The 25940-nt window shown below is 39.3% G+C and overlaps 1 protein-coding gene across 3 annotated transcripts in view; it reads right to left on the bottom strand.

The window, feature by feature from the left end:
• The window catches only part of LOC150085169 (tectonic-like complex member MKS1), a 502024-nt gene that overhangs the window by 21648 nt on the left and 454436 nt on the right, over positions 1 to 25940 (bottom strand). For all 3 annotated transcript variants that reach the window (XR_016546919.1, XM_090373059.1, XM_090373060.1), the window contains one exon: positions 1759 to 1841. Coding sequence is in view for 2 of the 3 variants with exons in the window: in XM_090373059.1 (XP_090229185.1) it covers positions 1759 to 1841 (83 nt within the window). In the remaining variant the exon portion in view is untranslated. The remainder of the gene's footprint in view (positions 1 to 1758; positions 1842 to 25940) is intronic.

The following is a 25940-nucleotide window of genomic DNA, read 5'->3' as shown; positions in this document are numbered from 1 at the left end:
GCACATATGTATATTTAAACTTTTGTGCACTTAATGATGTTTTTAACTGGAAAAATTGATCTAAATAATAGATTCAAGTGTGTATTATTTGATCAATACATTTTTTTTTTAATATTACAGGCAATTAATATTTTTTCTGATTTTTTGAAAACAAGTGATTAAAAAAAAAAAAACACACACAAAATTTCTTTAAAATTTATTTTATTAAAAAATAAAAAGAGCCATGGAATAAATATGGTGATCTCTTTTAAGAAAAGCTGAAATACTGCTATAATCCATGGGCAATTCAAAAACAGCCAAAATTTTTTTTCTAGTAATTAAAAAAAAAAAAAAAAAGGCACCTGTGAGATGCCACACCACTGTTTTTGTTATAAGGGTTGATCACCAATACCAGGTTAAAGAAATATGAATAACCATCTAAACAGGAATGCAGTTAAACTGCAGTCATAGCGGATTTGTTAAGCGGCAGTCTTGTCTGACCAATCTGATTGGATACTATGGCAAGGAACTGGATGCAAAAAATAATTTTGACATCATATACTTAAGGTTTCAAAAAACGTTTTGATATTTTTGCACATAAAAGACTGCTGTACAAATTGGAGCAATGTGGCATTAAGGGAAAGTTGCTGATATGGATAAAGGGAGGGTTGAATGGGAGAAGACAGTTGTTATCAATGGGCACTGCTCTTTGTGGACTAATAATATTAGTGGAGTCCCCAGGGTTCAGTGTTGGGCCTGTTGATATTTATTAATGATACTGATGAAAGCATATCAAGTTTAATGCGTAAGGCTGCAGATGACACGATGGTTGGCAGCAAGGTGGTTACTGACAGTAATCAGGGTATGCTATTGCAACAAGTTCTAGATAAATTAGTTGAAAAGAGCCAACTGAAGTTTAATATTGAAAAATGCAAGGTACTTCATATGGGTAGCAGTAATCCCAGATTAACATAGCAACTGTGTTGTACCAAACTCAAGGTAATGGAGAATGAAAGAATGCAGTTAAACTGCATTCTTTCATTTTCCATTGTAATAATTAATTGTGCAGTCAGATATGAAGTATGAGCAGTATAAACATGCTGCTGGACAGCCCACGAGGTTCTGTCAATGATATACAGGAATTTTGCCAGTAGGGATAAGGAAGTGATTAGCCTGTTGCATAAGGCAATGGTTAAGCCACATCTTGAGTATTGCATACAGGTCTCGAAGCTTCATTTTCTGAATGATGTGGATCTGCTGGAGTGGGGTAGAGAACGGGAACAAAGGGGGTTCTCTAACTGGGAAAGGCTCAAATTCTGCAAATTATACACCTGGAGACTAGACACCCACAACGAAATCTGATTGAGGCATTTAAGACTCTGAGTGAATGAGTAAACTCAATGCTGATGGAATCTTTGCTGTTGCTTACATTGCACATACAAGGGAACATGAAGCCAAATTGAGAAAGGATGGGTAGAGATAGATGTGTAGGTGTGGAAGACTGCCTTCAGCCAGGGGATAGTTGATTGTTGCAACAATCTTCCATCTCTTGTTCTGGAACTGGGTAGTTTGAATTCAAGGAAGAACCACAAAAACCATTGGAGGGGATGGACAGGTGATGTGGGAAGTTTTTTTCTTGTTTTTAGGCAGATGCTGCATAAGCCTTGCTTTCTTTCATCATTTGTCACTACTAATACTAATGTCAGTTGTAGATTTACATCACATGAATATAAAATTATCTCAAATCATCAGCCAGTTTGTGTATATTGAGAAACTTACTGAGAATGCTGAATTATATTAAGGTTTATGTTGATTGTTCCTGTAGACTGAACTTTAACTCCATATTTGCTCAATTGTTGACCCTGTTTACATATACAAAAAAAAAAAAAAAACAGGTAAAAATTATTAATGAATAACAGTTAAATAGAATAAATATAATGATCTATTAATGAATAACCTCATTATTTTTATATTATGTTTGCCATTTTTAATATAAAAAAAAACCAAAAAAAAAAACCCAGCAGACATTATAAATCCACTGCAGGATGGAAGCCTCCTCAACAATTCATGTTGAGGGAAATGGACCATAATCTGCCACACACTGTTCCATTACAGTTGTCAGCTTGACACATTTAGCAGTCACTGGCTTGAACCCCAGTCTACTCAAAGAGCGTGTACCACTGCACTTCCGCTCATTGACTGCTGAGCTTCAGAGGTTGTTTTAATATATAACAATCATTAACAATCAATCATTTAATATATACAATCATACATAAAAAACCTTCATTTTATGGATATACACTTGTTTTCCCTAAGGAGTGGTCACAATTAAATTATAGTAGTTGTTGCTAATTTATTTTTTATTTATATTTCTCTTTATTATCAAATCAAACATGAAAGGTTATTATAACTGTGCAATAGGCACAGTTATAATAACTGTGGGCTAAGGAATGAAAATGTAATTTCATTGTGTTTGTAATAAAAAATAAATTATTCGATAAAGAAATTTAAATATGATTTGTTACAAGGAAATGGGCCACATTTAAAAGTTTAAACCAGATAAAATTTTGAAGTTTATATTAACTTGACAAAAAATTAGATAAGTGGGCAGGAGACCAGTAGAAAACTATGAAGTATGCATAATCAACTGTTTTTTTAGCCAGCATTAGCTGGGTGGGGGATCCATCCTCTGTTTAATAAGACGGCAGTACCAAAAAAAGCTGTTGGATCAGTAACATTTTTAAATAAATAGCAACAGAATCTATTATGGTATACTACTTATTTGAAAAGTAATGACTGTAGCCCTGGTGGTCATATATATATATATATATATATATGGATACTGGTGTGCATGTGAGATTAAGTGCACACACTGCTGCAAAAAGTATGTGGTCCATTGTTAACTGATGTGCATGTACATTGTCTATTAGATGCTATTAAGCTATCTCAGTCATGCAGAGTATAAATGGAAATTTCTTTATTTAGCTAACTCATTTTTGCAAGTAGAATAAGAATAAAGTCCATTAAACTAGTAAACCTTTGATTTAATGGACTTTGGAAAAAAAACAAGTGTTCACTGAATCAGATTTTTTAAGTATAAGTAAGGCCAAAAAATGCAAGGAAGTGGACTTTTTCTGCATTAGGCAACCCCCCCCCCCTCCAACCAAATCAGAGAAAACAAAATATTCACATTATGACCATCCCTAAAGTAATTATCCAATTTTGCTTTAAACTTAGTCAAATTCACTGCCTCCACCACATGGGAGGCAATTTATTCTAATGTTCAACAACCTGCTGCCCATAGATGAATTACATCTTCTGTTATTCCCAAAGTTTATATTTGTGTACCCTGGTTCATGTCTTGCCTATGAGGGAGAACAGATCTTACTCATTCATTTTATCCAATCCCTTCATACATCAATTAGATCTCCCCTTAGAATAAGTTGTCAAACTTTGTGGTCCAAACTTTCAAAGCCATTCTTCATATATGCATCACTTTGCATTCGTCACTAATCTGGTCATCCTTCTCTGAACTCTCTCCAGAAGTTCTATGTCTTTTTCTGGTGCAGTCTCCAGACCTGAATACAATATTCCAAATGTGGTCTAACCACTGCCTTATAAAGAGGGATAATGGTGTCCTTCTCCTTACTGATAAAGGTCCTATAAATCACAGACAGAACCATCATGTGCCTTCCTAACAGCTTATTTCTACTGCAAATTTCATGACAGACTGAATCTTAACACCTATATCTTTTTCATCTTGAACTACTTTTAACTCTGCTTCACCTAGCAAATGATTCCAGAATTTCAGTTCCCCACATGCATAACCTTATATTCAGAAGCACTAAATGTTATTTGACATTTTTCAGGCCATATATGCAATGGATGCAAGTCGTTTTGAAGCAACATTGACTGGTCAGATCTTCAACAACCCTCAAATCATCAGCAAACTTTCGCAGCTTATCTTGGATACCCTTGTCAATATTATTAATGAAAATTAGAAATAGATGGGGACCCAAACACTGATCCCTAATGGACTTCACTTATTATGTTGGTCCACCCTGAAGACTGACTGTTTATTAGCATTAGAATTAGTTGAGGCATATGATGCAAGAAAGCAAGCTTATAGAGCATCAGCCAAAAAAAAAAAAAAAAAAAACTTCCCACCTCACCCATCCGGTCACTCCAAATGTTTGTCCAGTTCAGCCTTAAATTTATTTAATCTATCAACTTCCACAACAACAGATGGAAGGCTGTTCCAGCAATCAACTACCTGCTGGCTAAAGGAAAACTTCTACACATCTATTCTACAACTGTCTTTCCTCAATTTGAATCAATGTCCCCTCAGGTTCTTAATCTGAGCAAGCAGAAGTATCCCATCAGCATTGAGCCTCCTTAAGCCATTCAAGGCCTTGTGCACCACAATCAGATCACCTTGCAGATGCCTAGTCTCCAGATGCTGCAACTTGCAGAATTTAAGCCTCTCTCTTGGTAAGAGCACCCCTTTGTTCCTCTCACCAATCTTGTTGCTCTTCTCTATACCTGATTCAGCAGATCTACATCCTTCGTAAAATGAAGCCTCAAGACCAGTATGCAATACTCAAGATGTGGCCTAACCATTGCCTTAACCACAGAATCTTCCCTACTACAGAAGTCATACTCACTGGTCTACCGTTACCGACCAGTGATTTATTTGGTCAACTCAAACGAACAAAATAAGTTTTATCAGCAATTTCAACCATTCGGGCTCGTGGTGGGGACGGACCAATCACATTCCCACCACGAGCCACCGTCCCCACCACGAGGAGGTAGTTCGCTAGTACTAGCTGGGCTTTGCCCTACTTCTCAAATAAGCAACTTTTACAAAGTAACAAGAACTGTTAGGATCAATAAACAATTCCTTTAAAACAGGAGCAGTGATAGCGAGCATCCTCACCCCAGTTTTGCTGTAATGTCCTCATAAAATGGACACTCCAGTACCATATGTGGAGGCCAGTCTCTGGCTCTCCACAAGCACATAGCTCCATCGGGGACAACCCCAACCAAAACAACTTTGACTTCAGGCCATGTCCAGTGAGAAGAACAGCACAAGCCACAGGCCAAACTGGAGCCAAGAATGCCGTTCCCAGCTCACAGTACGAACCGAAGGCATGAAGGTGTACAAATGACGACCTTTCTCAGAATTGGTCAACTGCAGTTGCCAGATGGCCTCCAATTCATCATTGATCTGCCTTCATTCAGATGGTAAATAAAGCATTACAGCAGCCTGCCCCACCGGGCATGACCTAACACAAAAAATCTGTCTAGAGATTTCTTTATTAAGGGCATACTGCAGGGTGTACTGCGCCACCACTAACTCGGCTGGCATCTTCCCAGTGAGGATGCACAATGTGTCAGTGGCCACAGTCTTGCAGGTTCTGGTGATACCCAGAAGAGCAAACCTTTGGGTAGAAGACAAGATCCTTCAGATATGTGACTGTTCAACTGATTCTCCCCACTGTCCCATGATGGTGCAATCAACTGGAACATCTCCACCACCAGATTCATGCAGTTTGGAAAGCATTCCAACATGCTTTCCGTACCTGGCCCACTCATGAAGTTAATGTTGTTTGTTATTTGGTTTTTAGGAGCATTTTGGTCCGGCAACTCTGGACCAATATGCTCCTAAAAACCATATTGCCATATTGCTCCGGGATATGTAGTGGTCATTCCCTGACCTTTCCGCATCCTCAGTATTTGGTGGTGACGGGCTCGAACCCCGGTCTAATCAAGAAGCGTGTGCTATGCACTGCTGCTCCTTCCCACCTGGCTACGGAGGCACCCATGAAGTTAATGCCCTGCGCAATAACTACCATAGGCTAAGAAATTACTACACTAGCTTAATTAGAGCCAAGAAGAAAGTCATGGGTCTCCACGACTGGAAACAGCACCCCTTGGGGAGTTGTGTACCACATTGTTATGAACAAGCTCCCCAGGGGGTGAGGTCATCTCCTCTACACTCACCCCACAGAGCACCACACTCTTTCCCACATGGAAAGAGTCAGTAAACAACATCTTGGACACCCTGTTCTCGCTAAACACAGATCCTAACCCAGCCAGCAACAAAAAATCTGTGCTGAAAACACATCCTACAACACCACTTCTATAGAACAGCCTTTCAACTTAGATGAATTAAAACTTGCCATTGACAAAACTAAAAAAAGCCCAGGGTTAGGCTTCAGTGAAGCAGAAGTAATTAAGAAGCTTGCAGAGACAAAATTAAATCTCCTCAGGCCTGTACAACCATTGCCTGGATGTTGGACTTTTCCCAGATGACTGGAAAGAGGCAATCTATGCCTCATTTTGAAGAACCCAATAAGCTACCAGAGCAGCCAAGGTCATACAGACCCATAGCACCCCTTCCTGTTTTAAGCAAAATATTTGAATGTCTTCTCTTATCCAGATTGGGGAAAAAAAAAAAAAAAACTATGACAGTGCAAATCTCCAGTCCCCAAACCAGTTCGGCTTTTAAGGCAACCGTTCAGCAGCTCATGGACTCTGTCAAAAATTCAGCCACCAAATACTTTTTAGTAGTATCAGTGGACTCTCTCTCTCTCTCTCTCAGGGTAACAAATTTTTTTTGGCTGGTGCAGCATAAACCTCAGATTTCCTTGAACCATATGGCTAATAATAATAACACCATCACAACCAGGTGAATGATAAGGCATCCAGAGATAATCCCAAATATGGGCAGAGAAGACACTCCATGCCAGCACTACAATGATCTTCATAAAGATCACATAGATAAAATTGCTTCCAATGCATGGCTCACAAGAGGGACACTCTTCCCCGAGACTGAAGGATTCATGCTCGTCATCCAAGACCAGGTAATCAACACCAGGAACTATAGAAAATACATCGCCAAGGAGCCCGGAGTGTCCAATGATACACGTCGACGATGCAACCTGGCCTCAGAAATGATCATTGCGGGATGCAAAGTGATCACCAAGACTGAGTACTCATAGACACGACCAGGTAGCCAGGATAATACATCAGAAGCTAGCAAGGAAATACCAGTTGATCAAAGAAAGTGTACCGTACTATAAGTATGAACCCCAGGCAATACTAGAGATCCCAATCCACAAACTGTACTGGGACCACGCCATAATAACAGATAGGAAAATCCAGCACAACAGACTGGACATAACCCCTCTGAACAAGAAGGAAAAGACTACCTATCTGATTGACATAGCAGTACCCAACACTGGCGACCTGCAGAAATCTCATGGGGAAAAAATCAGGAAGTACATGAACCTGAGACAGGAGATCAAAGAGATGTGGCATATGCAACAAGTAATGACCATCCTGATCATCGTGTCAACCACAGGTATGGTGCCAAAGACCGTACCTAATGAACCTAAGACAGGAGATCAAAGAGATGTGGCATATGCAACAAGTAACGACCATCCTGATCATCGTGTCAATGCCAAAGACCCTACATAACAGCCTAGCAGCAATAGGTCTCCCAGCGAACACCTACAAGGAACTCCAGAAAGTCACAATCCTTAATACGTGTAGGATAGTCAGAGTTCCTCGACCAACAGTAACACCAGACATAACAACAACCACCCTGTGTACCTGGTAGCAATACCCATCACAAGGTGGAATTCCCAATCAGGCAGAAAAGAGCAATAATAATTTCGCCTGGCCCTTTGACTTGCTCTGGTAGCCAAGTATACTACAAAGAAGAGAAGCTAGCATTCCAGCAAATCTTTACAGCTGCATACAGTACTATCTGCACAACAGAAGTGTTACCGTCAGAAATGCCTATCGTCTCCAGAAATGTCTACAGAGGCTGCCTTCGGGGCTCTGTCCTTAGCCTGTTCCTATGGAATGTGGTCATGAGTTCCTGAAACTAGACCTGGGTGATGTTTCCACCCAAGCCTTCACAGACAACCTGATTCTGAGAGTCACTGGAAACTCTGGAGCTTCCCTGGACACAACAGCCAATGAAGCCTTTACAAAGCTACAAGAATGGGCCAGCCTCCATAAACTCCATATATCCCCTCAGAAAACTACTTCAAATAAACAGGCTGCCGCAGATTAAAACCATCAAACTGGCAACTGAGGTAATTCTCGACCCCATGTTTTGCCCGCATCTAGACTACCTTCATCGCAAAGTCAGGAACTACACTGCAACGGTAGCAAGGATCAGCAGGTCTGACTAGGGCGTCAATCACCGCTCACTGCAAATGCTATACAAAGCTGTATTTATTCCCACTATAACGTACTGTGCAGGTGTCTGGTATCATCGTGCACTCATTGTTCATAACTAAAGGAATTTCGCCTCCATTCAGATTAATATCCTTCTCACTATCACCCATGCCTGCTGCACAGTAAGCAACCCAGCACTCCAAGTCCTGGCGGGAGTTCTTCCTCTGGACCTGCAGGCAATTTGGAAAGGTGTGCATTACCAGCTCACAAAGGGACTTGCTACCACCATCCTGGATTTCACTACAAACCCAGCAAACACCATCAAAGAAGAAAAAAAAGTGCCTTGCAGTCCACCTTCTTAATGCCTGGCAAAACAGATGGAATACCACCCCCAAAGACTCCATCACTAAAAAATTCTTACCTCAAATAGCCCTGATCTATTTGAGGTAAGCATACAGTACTATCTGTACAAGGAACTCCAGAAAGTCACAATCCTTAATACGTGTAGGATAGTCAGAGTTCCTCGACCAACAGTAACACCAGACATAACAACAACCACCCTGTGTACCTGGTAGCAATACCCATCACAAGGTGGAATTCCCAATCAGGCAGAAAAGAGCAATAATAATTTCGCCTGGCCCTTTGACTTGCTCTGGTAGCCAAGTATACTACAAAGAAGAGAAGCTAGCATTCCAGCAAATCTTTACAGCTGCATACAGTACTATCTGCACAACAGAAGTGTTACCGTCAGAAATGCCTATCGTCTCCAGAAATGTCTACAGAGGCTGCCTTCGGGGCTCTGTCCTTAGCCTGTTCCTATGGAATGTGGTCATGAGTTCCTGAAACTAGACCTGGGTGATGTTTCCACCCAAGCCTTCACAGACAACCTGATTCTGAGAGTCACTGGAAACTCTGGAGCTTCCCTGGACACAACAGCCAATGAAGCCTTTACAAAGCTACAAGAATGGGCCAGCCTCCATAAACTCCATATATCCCCTCAGAAAACTACTTCAAATAAACAGGCTGCCGCAGATTAAAACCATCAAACTGGCAACTGAGGTAATTCTCGACCCCATGTTTTGCCCGCATCTAGACTACCTTCATCGCAAAGTCAGGAACTACACTGCAACGGTAGCAAGGATCAGCAGGTCTGACTAGGGCGTCAATCACCGCTCACTGCAAATGCTATACAAAGCTGTATTTATTCCCACTATAACGTACTGTGCAGGTGTCTGGTATCATCGTGCACTCATTGTTCATAACTAAAGGAATTTCGCCTCCATTCAGATTAATATCCTTCTCACTATCACCCATGCCTGCTGCACAGTAAGCAACCCAGCGCTCCAAGTCCTGGCGGGAGTTCTTCCTCTGGACCTGCAGGCAATTTGGAAAGGTGTGCATTACCAGCTCACAAAGGGACTTGCTACCACCATCCTGGATTTCACTACAAACCCAGCAAACACCATCAAAGAAGAAAAAAAAGTGCCTTGCAGTCCACCTTCTTAATGCCTGGCAAAACAGATGGAATACCACCCCCAAAGACTCCATCACTAAAAAATTCTTACCTCAAATAGCCCTGATCTACCCTAAAGCTCCAGCATGGTACAGCCCAGGTTTATACACCACTTTCCTGATTGCAGGTCATGGATTCATAAATCACAAATTTGCTTCTATGAACATTGTGGATGACCCTCGCTGTCTTTGTAGTGAAAACGAAGACTGGGATCACCTATTCTATGTTTGCCTGCTCTACAAGGACCTGCAAATGTTGCTCATAATAAAAATACATGCCTTGCCTCAGGGAAATGAACATTTTCTGATCAATGAGGAGGGCCAGTACCAAGCTTTCTCTGCCTTCGCCCATGATCTCTTCACCAGAAGATCACTGGTACAGCATCCTGGAACCAATGCACATTGATGGGCACCCTTTTCTCACATACTGAACATCACCTCAGATTCATCCAGATTTGAGTCTTAACCGACTGTGAACATCTCCTATATTGTGATCACTTCCACCTACTGTACTTGCTACTCAGGTCGCTTGAATTGTTTCATCCGTGTCTCTCTTGATATATGACTGTCTTCCCCCCCCTCGAGAGCCCTCTTCACTTTCCGCTGAGGTGGGAGAAATCTCACCCAACCTGCAGAGGAAGCCTTCCCTTACATCCTCTGTCGCTCTGTCTATACCTCCTTTCTTTTACTCTCTTCAGTACATCCTCTACTCCCTGTACTCTATATCTTTTTTTTTTTTTCTTTTCTTACTTGATCTCTTTTCAGGAAGCTCAGGTGACGTGGAGGAAACTAGTCAGAGAATTATGGACAGCCTGGCTACCTCCTAGTGGTGTGTGTGTGTGTGTGCGGGTAATGTGGGGTCCCTCCAGCCAAAAGCCAGGACACCCAACAGAGCCCAACACAATACTTCATTTACAACACATAAAACTTTCTGGTTTTCAGAGTGATATTGTTTGTCTCCACAGAGTTTATATGGAGCAGATGTGGGAAACTGCCAAAGGCACCTTTCCCCTAATACTAACACACCCAGGTACATTGTCCAACTGAGGCATTCCCTCCGAAGAACAGCAATGGATTTGTCATTGGAAACTTTAAGCTCATGCAGACCAGCCCAATTTATCAACTGGGTCAGAGAAGTCTGTCCACTACTCAGTGTGAATCATGACTTACCAGTATAACAATATTGTCTGCACAAGCCACGATGTTTGTGCCATCCACACGATGCATCACTAGGTACTCATTGAGTACCCAGTTCCAAAGTGTCGACCCCAGGATTGAACCCCGAGGACAACCTCGAAAAACTGCTTTCTCACATTCAATGAATGGAGTTCTAACCATCACCTGCCTTCCGTGAAACATTAGTAGTACATCTGTCACTTGTCAAGCTCTTCCTACACAGCCACCTGGGCTCTCGCCCATATGCCACATTTATCATAATTGTTAAAATGTTACAATTTCTTTGTAAGTCAATTTATCAATAAGAACAATTACAACAGTTGATCTTGACTAACAACAAAACAAAAAAACTGAGTAGCGCAATCTTTAGCCTCGTGGCGGGGACGGCTTCTCCTCCCCCACCACGAGGGGCTGGTTGTCCTATCCAAGAAACCATAGTCCGGACACACGCCAGACAAAATAATACATAATAAATTGATCAACATTAGCAACTAAGGCCATATTGCTCCGGGGATATGCAGTGGTCATTCCCTGACCTTGCCGCATCCTCCGTATTTGGTGGTCACGGGCACGAACCCCGGTCTAATCAGGAAGCGTGTGCTATTGACTGCTGCTCCTGCCCACCTGGCTACGGAGGCGCTACCTGGTCCAGTTCCCATCGGCCCCATACACAGATGCTGGATTGCAACCGGCAGTTCCTCAGCACTCGCCAGGAAGAGCCATCCATTTCTATTGCTGGGGGGAGGGGTCCTCCTTTGCCCAGCAAACTGAACTCAATCTGGTTCAGTTCGCTGATTAAGCATGTGTACTGCACGCAAATAATCAGGACATATCCTATCATATTCACAAGCAATTAAATTGATACACCAACCGTGTTGTATTAAAATAATAATTTAATATTGCAAAATAAATTTACATAACATAGATATTTATTAAAACAATTAAAATTATTTACAATAAAATAAAATATGAGTGATAAAAGTATTATGAAACGTTAAAATATGTTAAAATACTTTAAGACTTAAAATACCGGATTCCGAAGCTTTCAGAGGCATCTGCCTCCTTTCTCAACAGCACATTTTTAATTGCAACACATCCTTAAATAGCAGGTTCACGGCTCACGTGGTTCCACAGGTGCATGGGCGGTATTCCCCTCATGCATACTCGAACCGGAAATGGCTCGGAAGCGTGCTAGGCAGAATCGATCATTCCGTCCGAGTACAACAGCCTCAAGGAGGGGATGCCTACGAACTCCCCTGTCTCTATTAATGACATTGTTCTTGGATGAACAAATTCATAAGCTCTCAAACCATTTGGGACTGCAAATGGCTTGAGAAATTGATGCTTCTCCCAAAAATGTTCTGCCACAGCAGACTCCCCAAATCCACGGTGCCCGAATTGTGGGGAGTGTTATGTTGGTGAAACAAGGCGCCGGTTCAAGGACCGTCTGGAGGAACATATGAATGCTATAAAGACCACGGATTATGGGAAGTCTGCTGTGGCAGAACATTTTTGGGAGAAGCATCATCAGATCTCCCCAGACGAGGCTGTCATCGTCGACCGTGCTCATAGATTTTGGGACTGCAAAATGCTTGAGAGCTTATGAATTTGTTCATCCGAGAACAATACCATTAACAGAGACAGGAGAGTTTGTATGCATCTTCTCCTTGAGGCTGTAATACTCGAACAGGATGATCGATTCCACCTAGCACGTTTACGAGCCATTTCCGGTTCGAGTACGCATGAGGGGAATACCGCCCATGCGCCTGTGGAACCACGTGAGCCGTGAACCTGCTATTTAAGGATGTGTTGTAATTAAAAATGTACTGTTGAGAAAGGAGGCGGATGCCTCTGAAAGCTTTGGAATCTGGTATTTTAAGTCTTTTAAAGTATTTTAAGATATTTTAACGTTTTATAATACTTTTATCACTCTTATTTTATTATTTTATTGTAAATAGTTTTAATTGTTTTAATAAATATCTATGTTATGTACATTTATTTTGCAGTATTAAATTATCATTTTAATACAACATGTTTGGTGTATCAATTCTCCCAGCCTCATAGGCCTATTTGAAGGCATATCCTATCATTTGCTGCGCGAACTGAAGATGACTTCCTCCTCCAGCAATTCAAACACTTCGGTGTGTCTGCATGTTTAGTGCAAGTCTTGAATGTATGACCCCTCCTGGCACAGTGACCACAGAACTCGTCTCCGTCACAATACTGGGCCACATGGCCATATGTCATACATTTATAACATTGTGTCGGGGTCCACAGGTCCCGGACCTGGTGCGAACTCCAGTCCACAAAGATTCTTAAGCGTTTCAATAATAATCTTGTAATACATGATTACACCATGTAATACACCACATAATTGTACCCTGGAGAGTTAAAACTTTGATTTCGGAAAACATTTGGTCTTTATTGACACCACTGTCAACCAAATTCCTCTCCCAAATTTCCTTTTTAAAATGTTCTTGAGTTACTTCAGAATCCACGTCAAAGATCACAAGTTGAGGAAGCTGCAAGGGTCCGCTCAAACTACAGTCCAAGATCTCGTACCTTCGGGCATTCTTTAATCTTTTGCACATCTTCTTGAGATGCAGCTTTAATCACCATTAGTTTGTTTCTAATCGGCCAACAGACACAATCTTTACGTTAGTTAGAACCGGGGCAACTTGGCCCACCAGTTCAGACTTAACTTGATCACTAGATCGGTACTTATCCGACTTTGCCTTCAGTATTACTGTTCTCATCTTGGTCTTTGTTTCCTGGGAACCGACAGCATCCGCATACTTTCTTGGCTTGGAAACTCTTTCTTCATTTAAAATTTCCAACTTAGCCTTTAATTGCTTAGTAGTACAAGAGTAGTCAAGAGGAAACATTAGTAGTACATTTGTCATTTGAATGAGCATTCATCCTAAAACGCCACCCGGGTTCTCACCCATATGCGTCTTAGTTCTTAACCGCATTAGACCACAAATTCCATTTAGTAGGTTAATACAGGACCAACTGGTCAACTCAAAAAACAAATAACAATAACATTGTTAAAATGATCGACCATTTGGCCTCGTGGAGGGGATGGTACAATTATGGCCCCACCACAAGGAGGTAGGTCACTACTATCTTGCTGCCTTACTTCTTCTGTAAGATGCCTTACAGAACTGAACAAAGTACCCAAAGGCAGTTTTATCAATAAACAATTCCTTTAAATTTTCTACAGTAAGAGCGAAAACAGCACACGGTGCAAATCCGAATTGGAGCCAAGAACGTTGTTCTCTGCTCACAACTCGAACAGAAGGCATAAATGCATAGAGATGCTGTCCTTTCTCAGAATTTGTCCATTGCATCTCCCATATGGCTTCTAATTCATCATTGATTCACCTTCGTTCAGATGGTAAATCAGGCATCACAGCAGCCTGCCCCACCGGGCACAACCTGACACCAAATCCCTCTCTTTAGGGCATAGTTTAATACATATCTTGCCACCACCAACTCTGCCGGCATGGCCAGGACGCACAGCGAGTCAGTGGCGACAGTCCTGCATGCTCTAGTTATACCTAGGAGAGCAAATCTTTGTGCTGACATCAAAGTTCTTCGAACATGCGAATGTTCAATTGACCCTCCCCAAGCCTCAGCTGCGCAAACATCAGTAGTACAAGAGGAAACCTTCCTGCAGTCTAATGATGCTATCATTAACATTCCCAATGGTTTTATAGGATCGCATGCAGCTTTTTTAATTAGAGCCAAATATACGCCATCTTCAACTGGAGCCCTTTACCTGAATGCAGTATGCATGAAGTGGCCTAACCATTGTCTTATACAATGAGATAATCCCTTCTCTTCTCAGCTGGAAAAGTTCCTGATATATTGACAGAACCCTATGAGCTGTTTTACCAGCCTGTCTGCACTACTCAGACAACTTCATATCTGACTGGACAAGTCCTTTAGGTCTTTTTTATCCTCCACCACCTTGACTGCAGTACCACCAAATTGGAATGTTATTCTGGGATTACTGCAGCCCATGTGCAGTACCTTGCATTTATTTATCAACTTTAAACCTCAATTGCCTCTTCTCTGCCTATCTATCTAATTTTCTGTCTTTCTGCAGTAATATGCCTTGATTGCTGTCATTAATCACCCTGCTGATCTTTACAATTGATGAAGGCATGTAAAACTTAGACATTAAGTTTGACATACCTTCATCAATAACTGCAATGACTATTGTAAGCAGTAAGGGGAACCAACATCTGAAGGATTCTATTAATAACATATAAAATTAGTCCAAGAACATCAGTGCCCATTTACCTCTTTCTAACTACCACCTTTCTTCTGCCAATCAACCATTCTTTTATTCATAGCAGTAAATTTCCCCTATTTTTTTTTTTTTTTTTTTTAATGAAAACCCCAAACACAAGCGGTGTTAGAACCATGAATTAAAGATTGAGAAGATGAAAAAGATACCTCTTGACATTAGATGTGAATTTCCGTAGAGTGTAATTGTTAGAAAATACATATGGCTGTTCCAGAAAACGGAAGTTGAATGAATAAATGAGGAAGGAGAAAAGTTGGTTCAGTGAGTTTAAAGTTGGACAGTAAAAGGACATTGACAGGTTGCAGCATGTGTTCGAACTGATTTGGAGAGAGAGAGAGAGAGAGAGAGAGAGAGAGAGAGAGAGAGAGAGAATTATAGAAGACAATTCAGAAGAACAGTGCCCATGGAAGTATCTATAGAAAAGCCATGCAGTAGCAACAGAACGTCTATGAGACAGAGTGGAGAGACTCTGTTAGAGATGATTCTTAATTAACCTAACTGCTCTCTTTTGAATGGGATCTAGAAGCCTGTTTTGGGGAGACAGCCCCAGATGTGGGAACAATATTCCATGGTAGGGTGAATTTGCAATTTTTATGAAATAAACAGCTGTTTGGAAGAAAAGTAATACTGAGAGCGAAAGAGAAAACCGAGTTTTTTGGATGCAGAGAATGCAATATTTGTAATGTGCTTCTGCCAAGAGAGATTAGAAATCAGGGTATTCCCCAATAGGGATATATGATCTTGCCTAGAAATCGGAGTGTCATTGAAGATAAGAATAGGAGCAGAAGAATACTTCTTTGTGAGATATAAGACAGGAATGAGTTTCAGAAGGATTGAAATCAACTAAGTTATCATTACTCCACTGAAGAATTACCATGAAATCAGCATTTAAGGAATTGGTAGTGGATATGCCAAAAGTTAAAGCTGTCTCTGCAGGGAGAGGTTTTTCAAACTGCAAGGTGGAATGCAATGTGCTATCATTAAATACCTAGTTTCCAAGTGTCACAATTTGCAGAACTGAAGTCTTTTGTTGTTAAAGCACCCCTTTTGGTTCTTGACTAATCTGTTGCTCTTCTCTGCTCCCATTTCAAGAGATCCACAAATTTCTTAAAATTAGGCTTCCAAACCTGCATGCAGTGTTCAAATTGTCGCTTAACCATTGCTTTAATAATGCAATAATCACCCCTTTGTCCTTGCTGGCAACGTTTCTGTATTTATTATTGGAACAACCCCATGAGCCAGTGTAAGTTTTAATTCTTGACAACCTTAAGTATGGTACATCCAACTGGTATGTTATTCTGGGATTATTGAAGTCCATATGCAGTGCCTTGCATTTACCAATGTTAATCCTCAATTACAATATTTCAGCACATATGCATAATTTATCTAGGTTCTGCTGTAGTAGTATGCCTTGATCCTTGTTAGTTAATAAGCTTGATATGTTTTCATCAATATTGTTAATGAATACTGTAAAACAATAAGGGGGCTATCATTGAATCCTGATGGACTCCACTAATAAAATTAGTCCAAGAAGAGCAGTAAACATCTGGTGTTCCCATCTGCAGAATTTCTTCACATGTGAATATAGATGCATATTACTTATATAGTTTATAAGAATGAATCTGAAAAGGATCATAATAGTTATGCCACTCATCTCTAGTGGGTCAGTCTTATTCATTCCTTTCATTCTAGTGTTAACATAATCAAAGAATTATTTTCTACTTTTCTTTGCATTTTTAGCCAAGGACTTCTCATAATCTGCAAGAGATTAACACCTTTAATAACCTGATTGGACACTAGTTTGTATTTGCTGTAGGATTCCATGTCTCCTGCTAATTTTTAATAATCCCATGCATTTTGTTTCTCTGCTACTAGTCTCATCAGTTCATCTGATATCCATTTATTCTAAACCTTGAACTATATCCATTAATTAGATCAGAAACATACTAGCTTCTATGATGACTTCCCCAAATGCAATGCTTCTGTTTAGAATTTGCAATTGGTAAAATCATCAGCTGGTCCCACTGAAAGGCATTTAAAAACTGTCAAGATTACTGTAGTCACTTTTATGAAAGCAAAATTCCTTTATCCTTGACAATAATTGCACCTTTAGGTGGGATTATATCCAACATCAATATTATCATGATCACTGCCACCTTAAAAATATCCTTTGTCTGGATATTCTTAACTAGAATACCAAAGGTGAATATTCAAACAAAACTGTTTCAAACAAAGTAATTACAAACACCTTTCCTTTGACTCCCTTCACTGCTAGCTAAGGTGTCAGTGGGATGGAGTTTGGTAAAAATGAAATTTGATAAATGTTTACATATGACTATATCATCCTTTAAAAAAATTATATTATTGCACAAAAATTATCTAAACCTGGAAACTGTTATGCAAGGTTATCCATGAGCAAAAACAACTTTGTTGAAAGTCTGGATCTGAGATTTGTTGATTGTGATGACAAAAACTAAGAAATTGTCATCTTTTCAAAGTAAATGGCAGAAGTTAATTTCAGTGGAGAAAAATCAATTGTCAGAATTCGAAAATCGGAAAGGAAAATTTTTGGAATTTTTTTTTCTTTTCAATTTTACTGCTAAATAAAACCTATTGCAAAAAGAATCAGGTCAAAATTTTGTTTAGCCTTTGAATTATTCACATTTAAAGAGGTTCTGGACAGCAGGACATAAGAAAATTATTATATAGATGCTCGATGAGTCACTGCTGATAATCAGATCAAAACTACTGCTTTCTTTTGTTGCCTTTCTAACATGCTGTTGTAGAAAATAGTCATCCAATAAATGGACACTCAAGTTCCAGTCAATATCTGAAAGTTAAAATCCCCATTTCAAACAACCTGATTTACTGGCCCGCTCTATTTGTCTGTATTGTTCTTTATACTCATCACAGTCATAAGCCTATAACACCCAACTACTCTCATTTTTCCCAGTGCTTATGTCACATTAAATTGTTATGGAAATTGCAACATTGCAGTGGTTACTTACATCATCTGGGTGCACTGCCTTGGATTCTATGTGCTTCTTAACCAAGAGAGTTACCCCCATTCCCAGTCCAGCTTGTCCTTCCTGTACTAATTTACTCACTATATTCAAATTCTGTATGGCTTATGTCTGAGTGGTACCATGTTTCCAATATCCGTACTATGCCTACATTTGTTGACTTAACCAGTAGTTCAAATTCATAAAATTTATTTACTATATTTATCCCTTGCATTAGCAAGTATATATGAACCGTTTTTCTTTTATTAATCTTAACACAACTTCTTGTTCCATGATGACCCATCAGACCTTGTGATCTCCAGCCATTTGCATCCATTTCCTTTGTTGCTGCATCACAATAGCTAATAAGGTTAGTCAGAGATTGGATTCTCCTTAATAAACCCATGCTATGATTTCCATATAATTCCATTCCTGTTAAGATGATCCTGCAATATTTCTTTAACCAATCCATTATATTCCCTGGAACAGAAGTCAAGCTTACAACTCTATAACTGCTGATCACATCCTTTGTTCCCGCTTTGTGAATAGGAGAAACGTATTTGCACACTTCCAATCAATCTACAGAAACCTCCCCCAAAGCCGAGGATGCTCTAATGTTATGGCCAATGGCTTGCTTACCTCTTTTGCTGCTTCTTTTAATATAAATTGATAGATCTCATCAGCCCCAGGTGCCTTATTTATTTTTCTCTTGCACTTTCTTCTCAGCTTAAAATCATTTGGCTCCCAGTTATAACTTGGTGTATTTCTGGCATTCCCATCTTGATATCTAGCAGGCTAAGGTTTAGACTAGTTCTGAGTTTTAGTAAAATTGCAAGGAGGATTCAAAATCAAAAACAGCAACATTACAAAAAAAAAACAAGATATCACTCATTGCAAGAAACATGACACAAATTGGACATCATGGGAAAGATTCTAAGATGGGTTGCAGGATTACTACAGGTGAGGAGGCAGAGAGTTGTGATTAATGGATAAAGAGTGGTGAGGTCATGCTTCCATCAAAAAGAGCTTTTGCTATGTCAGAAGTTATGGCTGCCAGCATAAAATCTGTCTGGTGTGAGTCAGTTGGAAGCAATGGTATAATGACAGTGGGAGTAATCTACATACCAAATGATTGTGAAGAGTATGACAAGAGTCTCTACATGCAGATGGAATGGACAAGCAAGTGTGAATGTCTTATTATGGGTGACTTCAATCTGATCCTAATTGTTTGGAATAAGCGAAAGGGAAACTCATCATTTTTTTTTTAATTTTTAAAAAAATTAGATGATTATTATTTTTAAAATAAACTAGATGATTATTATCTGTACCAGCATGTTAGAGAAAATACTAGGGGTGAGAATATTCCTGACCTCATCATTACTCACAAGTTAGATGATATTACTCATGAGTTAAGACTTACAGTACATGAACAATTGGCAGGCAGGATCATGTAATCAATAGTTGGAACATGAAGAAGGATGCTGCAATAGTTAGAGGTAAAGGCATGGATTTTAATTTCAGAAGAGGTAGCTATGACAGTTTAAGATGCTATATGGCTGTTTGTTTGTTTCGGGATTTATTGGGTGCATCGGCAACTATGGCCATAGTGTGCCATGCTATATGGCATCTATAAATTGGGTGGATTGTAGAGGGAGGGCAAATACATTTGAATTTTGGAATACCTTTAAAGCAAAATCACAGAAGCCATGAATGCATATATGCCATTAAGAAAATACTGCCCAAGGAAGAGGATGCCAAAATGGATGAATACAGAGCTGGCCGGTTTAATAGAGCAGAAAAAGAAAGCATGGAAAAGTTACAGAATGATGAAAAGTACTGAAGATAAAAGTTGATCTGTAATAGTACCACGACTAAGATTAGTGAGGCAAAGGCTGAGTATGAGAAAGTGCTGGCTAAGAGATACAAGTTATTTTCATTTTTTATATATGTGAATACAATGAAAAAGAAAATGAACTGAATCAGACCCTTGTGTGGGAAAGTCTTACATAACCCAGCTGATGTTGCTGATGAATTGAATAGATACTCTGCATCAGTCTTTACTGATGAAAGAACTTTCATGCTGAAGAGAGGCTGTGCGAGTGAGACTTAGCCATATGAAATTATTGATTTCAAGATTACTGATGACTGTTTATTAGAAAAACTTTGAAGCAAAAAGGCATGTAAGGCTCCCAGAGTTGATGGTATATGCTCAGTAATTTTGAGGGAGACAGTCAGAGAGTGTATTAAACCAGTGAGATTAAACTAGTCCAAAAGAATCTCTCAACTCGGGAGAGATTCTTTTGGACTGGAGAAGTGCCAATGTATCACCAATACATAAAGGTGGTTCTAAGAATGAAGTCAGCAACTACATACCAGTTAGTCTGACTTCTGACTGATTAAGAATGTAATGATTAAGAGTGCAATCCAAGGATATTTAGAAAGAAATGGCATTCTGAAGGACATGCAATATGGTTTTGTTAAGAGAAAATCATGTTTAACTAAACTAGTAAACTATTTTGATATATTTACTCATGAGCTGGAAATAGGGAACAATTTCTACGAAGTTGGTAATACAGACAGGTTTAGTCTGACTTCAGTGGTAGAGAAAATCTTAGAAGTAATGATTAAAATGCAATCCGGGGACATTTAGATAGATATAGCATTCTAAATAACACACAACAAGGTTTTGTTAAGGGAAAATCATGTTTAATTAACTTGGTAAGCTATTTTGACACAGCTACTCATGAGCTGGATGTAGGGAACAATTGCGAATAGCTTATTTAGATTTTAGCAAACATTTGACTTGGTCACTCATGGGAGGTTACTGTATAAGCTGGAACATGTTGGGATTAACATTGTGGTCTTATAATTGCCTTATACAGTGGAACTATGACCTCCCTATCACTACAGAATAATGTTCAATAAATCGTCGATCGGACATCATGGACTTTCCTGGCTGCCTGTTTACGCTGCTCAGAAAACTTCATATCTGCCTGTAAAGAAGATTCCAGATAGACTGTAGGGTGGCTGCAGTACACGTGACAGAGGGTTGTGATTAATGGATATTCTTTGGATTGATTACACTAATCTGAAGAATATCCATTAATCACAATCTTATAATCTCTATGATGTAAAGATTGCGAGAGTCATTAACGATTAGTGCCAAGCAATGCTCCTTCTTGAACAGGCTTCAAGAATAGTCAGAAAAGTGGCACTATGTTGCAGTAAATCCCCTCAAAGGTGGTACTTGTGCACATGTCCGTTCTGATGTTCCCTGTTAGAGACTTGGCAATTTGGAATCTCCCCTCTTTGATCTTCTCTGTCAAATTCATCTGTTATCTCTACCATTCTCCCAACTCCACTAATCACTTGGAGCTCTTTGACTTCCTCTCTTTGCAACTTGACTTTCTCCAGTCCAACTTTCCTAACAGTGATGTAATTTTCCTTGGTGATTTTAATGTTCACAACTCCAGCTTGCTTCCGTTTTCTAGTCACACCGACCCAGCAGGTCGAGATGCTGAGGCTTTTGCAATTACTAATGACCTAGCACAGATTATTCATTTACCTACAAGAATACCGGACAATCCTATACAGCCAATACGCTTGATCTTTTTCTCACAAACAACCCTTCTAAGTACACGGTCGAAGTGAGAGGTCCTTTAGGCATGTCAGATCACAACTTGGTGACTGTCTCTTCTCCAATGGAACCTTTATCTCATGGCTATTCCCAACCTCATGCTGTTTCGCATTACAAGAATGCAAAATGGGATGACCTGCGAGACTTCTTTTCTTCTTTTCCTTGGTCGGATTACTGTTTCAAAACTTCTGATGTCAACGTTTGCTCAGATCGTGTCAGTGAAATTATTCTTGCAGGAATGGAATCCTTTATCCCACACTCCACTTTAAAATCTCGTCCTTTACCTAAACCTTGGTTTTCCAATAAATGTGCTAAGGCTGTTCAAGAGAAGAATGTTGCATATTGTAATTGGCTTGTTTCTAATTCTTCAGTTTCATTTTCTGCCTACACCAAAGCTCGCAACAATTGTAAAGCAGTTATTAATCAGTCCAACCTAGAGTTTGAAAAGGCTAAGAGTAGAAAACTTGTTTCTTGCCCTAATGGTAGCCGAGCATTCTGGTCTCTTGCCAAAGCTATTGGCCGCAACTTTTGCCCATCTCTGCTCCCACCTCTGTCCAAACCTGATGGTTCTGTTGTCACTTCAGCCAAGGATAAAGCTGACCTGCTAGCATCCCATTTTTCTTCAGCTCATGTATTAATGATCTTGGTAAAACACCTCCCACCATTCCCAACACGCTCCATTCAATGCCTCCTGTGGTCTTCCATCAAAAGGATATCAGAAGGATTTTGATGAATCTCGATGCTAAGGAAGCTCCAGGTCTTACTCCTATTCTTTGCCGCCTTTTTTCACTTTCTTATTCCAAAGGTGTTTTTCCTTCTGCTTGGAAATTTGCTCATATCCAGCCAGTTCCTAAAAAGGGTGACAAATCCCTCCCATCCAATTAACGTCCCATTGCAATTACTTCTACTCTTTCTAAAGTAATGGAGAAATCAATTAACCGCCAACTCTTAAATACCTAGAAACCTTCCGTCTGATTTACGATCGCCAGTATGGATTCCATCAGTGTCGATCCACTGGTGATATTCTGGCTTATGTTACCCATTTATGGACTAATTCAATGGAAAGGTTCGGTGAAACACAAGTAGTTGCGCTTTTGGCATAAAGGTCTTCTAAACAAGCTTTCATCTTATGGTTTGCCAACTGTTTTTAGTAATTGGTTATCCAGTTTTCTCTCTGATCGCTCACTGAGGGTGATGGTAGATGGCTCTCTGTCTTTAACTTCTTCACTAATGCTGGTGTCCCCCAAGGTTCAGTTCTTTCCCCCACTCTTTTCCTCTTGTATATTAATGACCTTCTTCCATTGACTGGAAATCCTATCCATAGTTTTGCCTATGATAGCACATTGCATTCCACTTTTCATTTTGAGAAACCTTGTCCTGCTCAATCAGCTTCAACATCTCGAAAATCTGCTACCAATTCCTTAAATGCCGATCTTCAACTTAGACAACTTAGTTGATTTCAACCCTTCTGAAACTCAGTCTTGTCTTATATCTCGCAAAAAGGATTCTTCTGCTCCTATGCTTATCTTTAGTGACACTCCGATTTCTAGGCAAAATGATATATCTCTTTTGGGGATTACCCTGACTTCTAATCTCTCTTGGCACAAGCACATTACAAATATTGCTTCCTCTGCATCTAAAAAACTTGGTTTTCTCTTTTGCTCTTGGCGTTACTTTTCTTCCAAACAGCTGCTCACTCTATATAAATCGCAAATCCGCCCTGCCATGGAATATTGTTCCCACATCTGGGGTGGTGGCCCCAAAACCTCTCTCAGGCTTCTTGATTCCATTCAGAAGAGGGCAGTTAGGTTAATTAATGATTCATCTCTAACAGAGTCTCTCCACTCGCTTTCTCATAGACGTACTGTTTCTGCTGCATGCCTCTTCCTACAGATACTTCCATGGGCACTGTTCTTCTGAATTGGCTTCTATAATTTCCGCTCCCTCTTTCAAAACAGTCCAAACACGTGCCGCCACCAGGCAACATCCATTTACTGTCCAACTTCAAACCCACAGAACCAACTTTTCATCTTCCTCATTTATTCATTCAACTGCCATTTTCTGGAACAACCTTCCTTCATACGTATTTCCTGAAAATTACAACTTACAGAAGTTCAAGTCCAATGTCAACAAATATCTTCTTTCGTCTTCTCAACCTCCAACCCAAGCACAGTACCAAGTACTATAGGTTCTAATAACTCTCGTGTTTGGGGTTCACATAAAAAAAAAAAAAAAAAAATGCAAGGTCTTAGCAACCCCAAAATAAATTATACACTTGGTGGGGTTGAATTAAAAACAGTAGAGGGAAAAAGGGATTTGATTTGGGAGTTATGATACAAGCAGATATGAAGTTTTCTGAGCAGTGTAAACAGGTAGCCAGGAAAGTCTACTGTGTCTTATTGATGATTTTTCAACATTATGCTGTAGTGATAGGAAGGTCATAGTCCCACTGTATAAGGCAATTCTTATCTACTTTTTTTTTTTTTTTTTTTTTTTGGCCAGTGCAGCAAAATTCTGTGGCTTCCTTGCACTATATGGCTAGATTAATGCTATTCTTCTGATTTGTGCAACATCGGAAGTTGGTGGTTCCCCCAAGGCTCAGTTCTTTGAACCACAGTTGTTTCTGATATGTGTAAATAACATTAAAAAAAGGAATTGAGAATGTGATTTCAAAATTTGCCAATATTGTAAAGATTTGGAGAGCTGTTAATGTGGAGTGTTAATGAACAGGCTTCAGGCATGATTAGAAAGGGTGGCAGCTGTGTTTTAATGCACTGCAGAAAAATGCATGGTTTTTACACTTGGGGAATAGCAATGCCAAATAACTTATACACTTGATGGGTAAGTGTCCAAAAGGCTAAAAATCTAAAGGATCATTTTTGGAGCATATATGGCCAAAATATTTTAAAATATTTCAAAATATTTTAAAAGACCATCATTCTTAAATTTAACTCCTTTCAGAACACCATGTAGGAGATACAAGCAATGCTGTTCATCAGTGTGCACATGCACAGCCATCACTGTTAGTCAGTTTGTTAGGTTAGTGCATATCACATTTTTTTCCTTAAAAAAAATCAATAATTATAAGACCAAAACTCTTTTACTTGTAGAGCTTCATGTTGACATTTCCTATTTAGTGTTGATAATGTGTACCTTCATTCCACTGATTGGATCTCTATTTCTCAAGAAGTTTTTATCATTGGTAACAATATGATAAAAAATACATCACCCTTTACCTGAATGTTGAGGATGATATTTGTTTGAGAACCTGCAAAATCTTTTGCAACCATTTAAAATCTTTCTATTTGTTAGTGAACACAAACTCAGTGGGAACACTGAGTTTGTATCCTGAAATTATGTTTGTCACAAATGATATAATATGCACCATCTCATATTGAATGTATGACTATTTGGTACAGAGTGATATTTCGATTTCCAAAAATAAGGTATTTTTATAAGCTGATAATTTGGGTCTGTAGTGGAGATGCTAGGCCTGCCAATATGCTGAAAATCTACACTTGTCTGACCACTTTTGAATATTTTATCAATTATTAAACTTTTCTTTCAGCAAAACTTATTTGATTGAACTTTTACTCCGTTCTTCTATATATTTCTGAAGATTTTACTCCATTTAAAATATGTATTACTGATTGGCCTTAATGCAATCTTGTATGGGAAATGGCATCTTTATAATAATTTATTCATATCAAGTGCTAAAAATTTTAAAAGACTAGCAAACATAGTTGTTGCCAGATGTCTAATAATTTAAATGAAATGAAATAAATGTTTTTTAATCACCACAATAATTTTGAATAACCACATTTTCACCAGAGGGATTATCTTCTTTTTTAAATTCTTGCAACAAAATTTCCAATAGATTTGTTCATTTTAGAGTTTTTAAATTTGCAGATCTTATTAATCATCCTGTATATTGCAGCAATACTAGATACAGGTGTTTCCAACTTATGAACTTTCAACTTACAAACTTTTGGAGATATGAACAAAGCTGTTCCTCAGTGTTATCACATGCACAGTCATCACTGTTAGTCAGTTTGTTGGGTTAGTGCATACCACATTTGATGTACATTACTTTATTTTTTATTTGAATAATATGAACCCATATCAT

The sequence above is a fragment of the Mastigoproctus giganteus genome, chromosome 5 (genome assembly GCF_048544385.1).
Source record: "Mastigoproctus giganteus isolate SK-2022 chromosome 5, ASM4854438v1, whole genome shotgun sequence".
NCBI lineage: Eukaryota > Metazoa > Arthropoda > Arachnida > Uropygi > Thelyphonidae > Mastigoproctus > Mastigoproctus giganteus.
The sequence above is the reverse complement of the archived record's forward strand: the minus strand, read 5'-3'. Positions and strand labels throughout refer to the sequence as shown.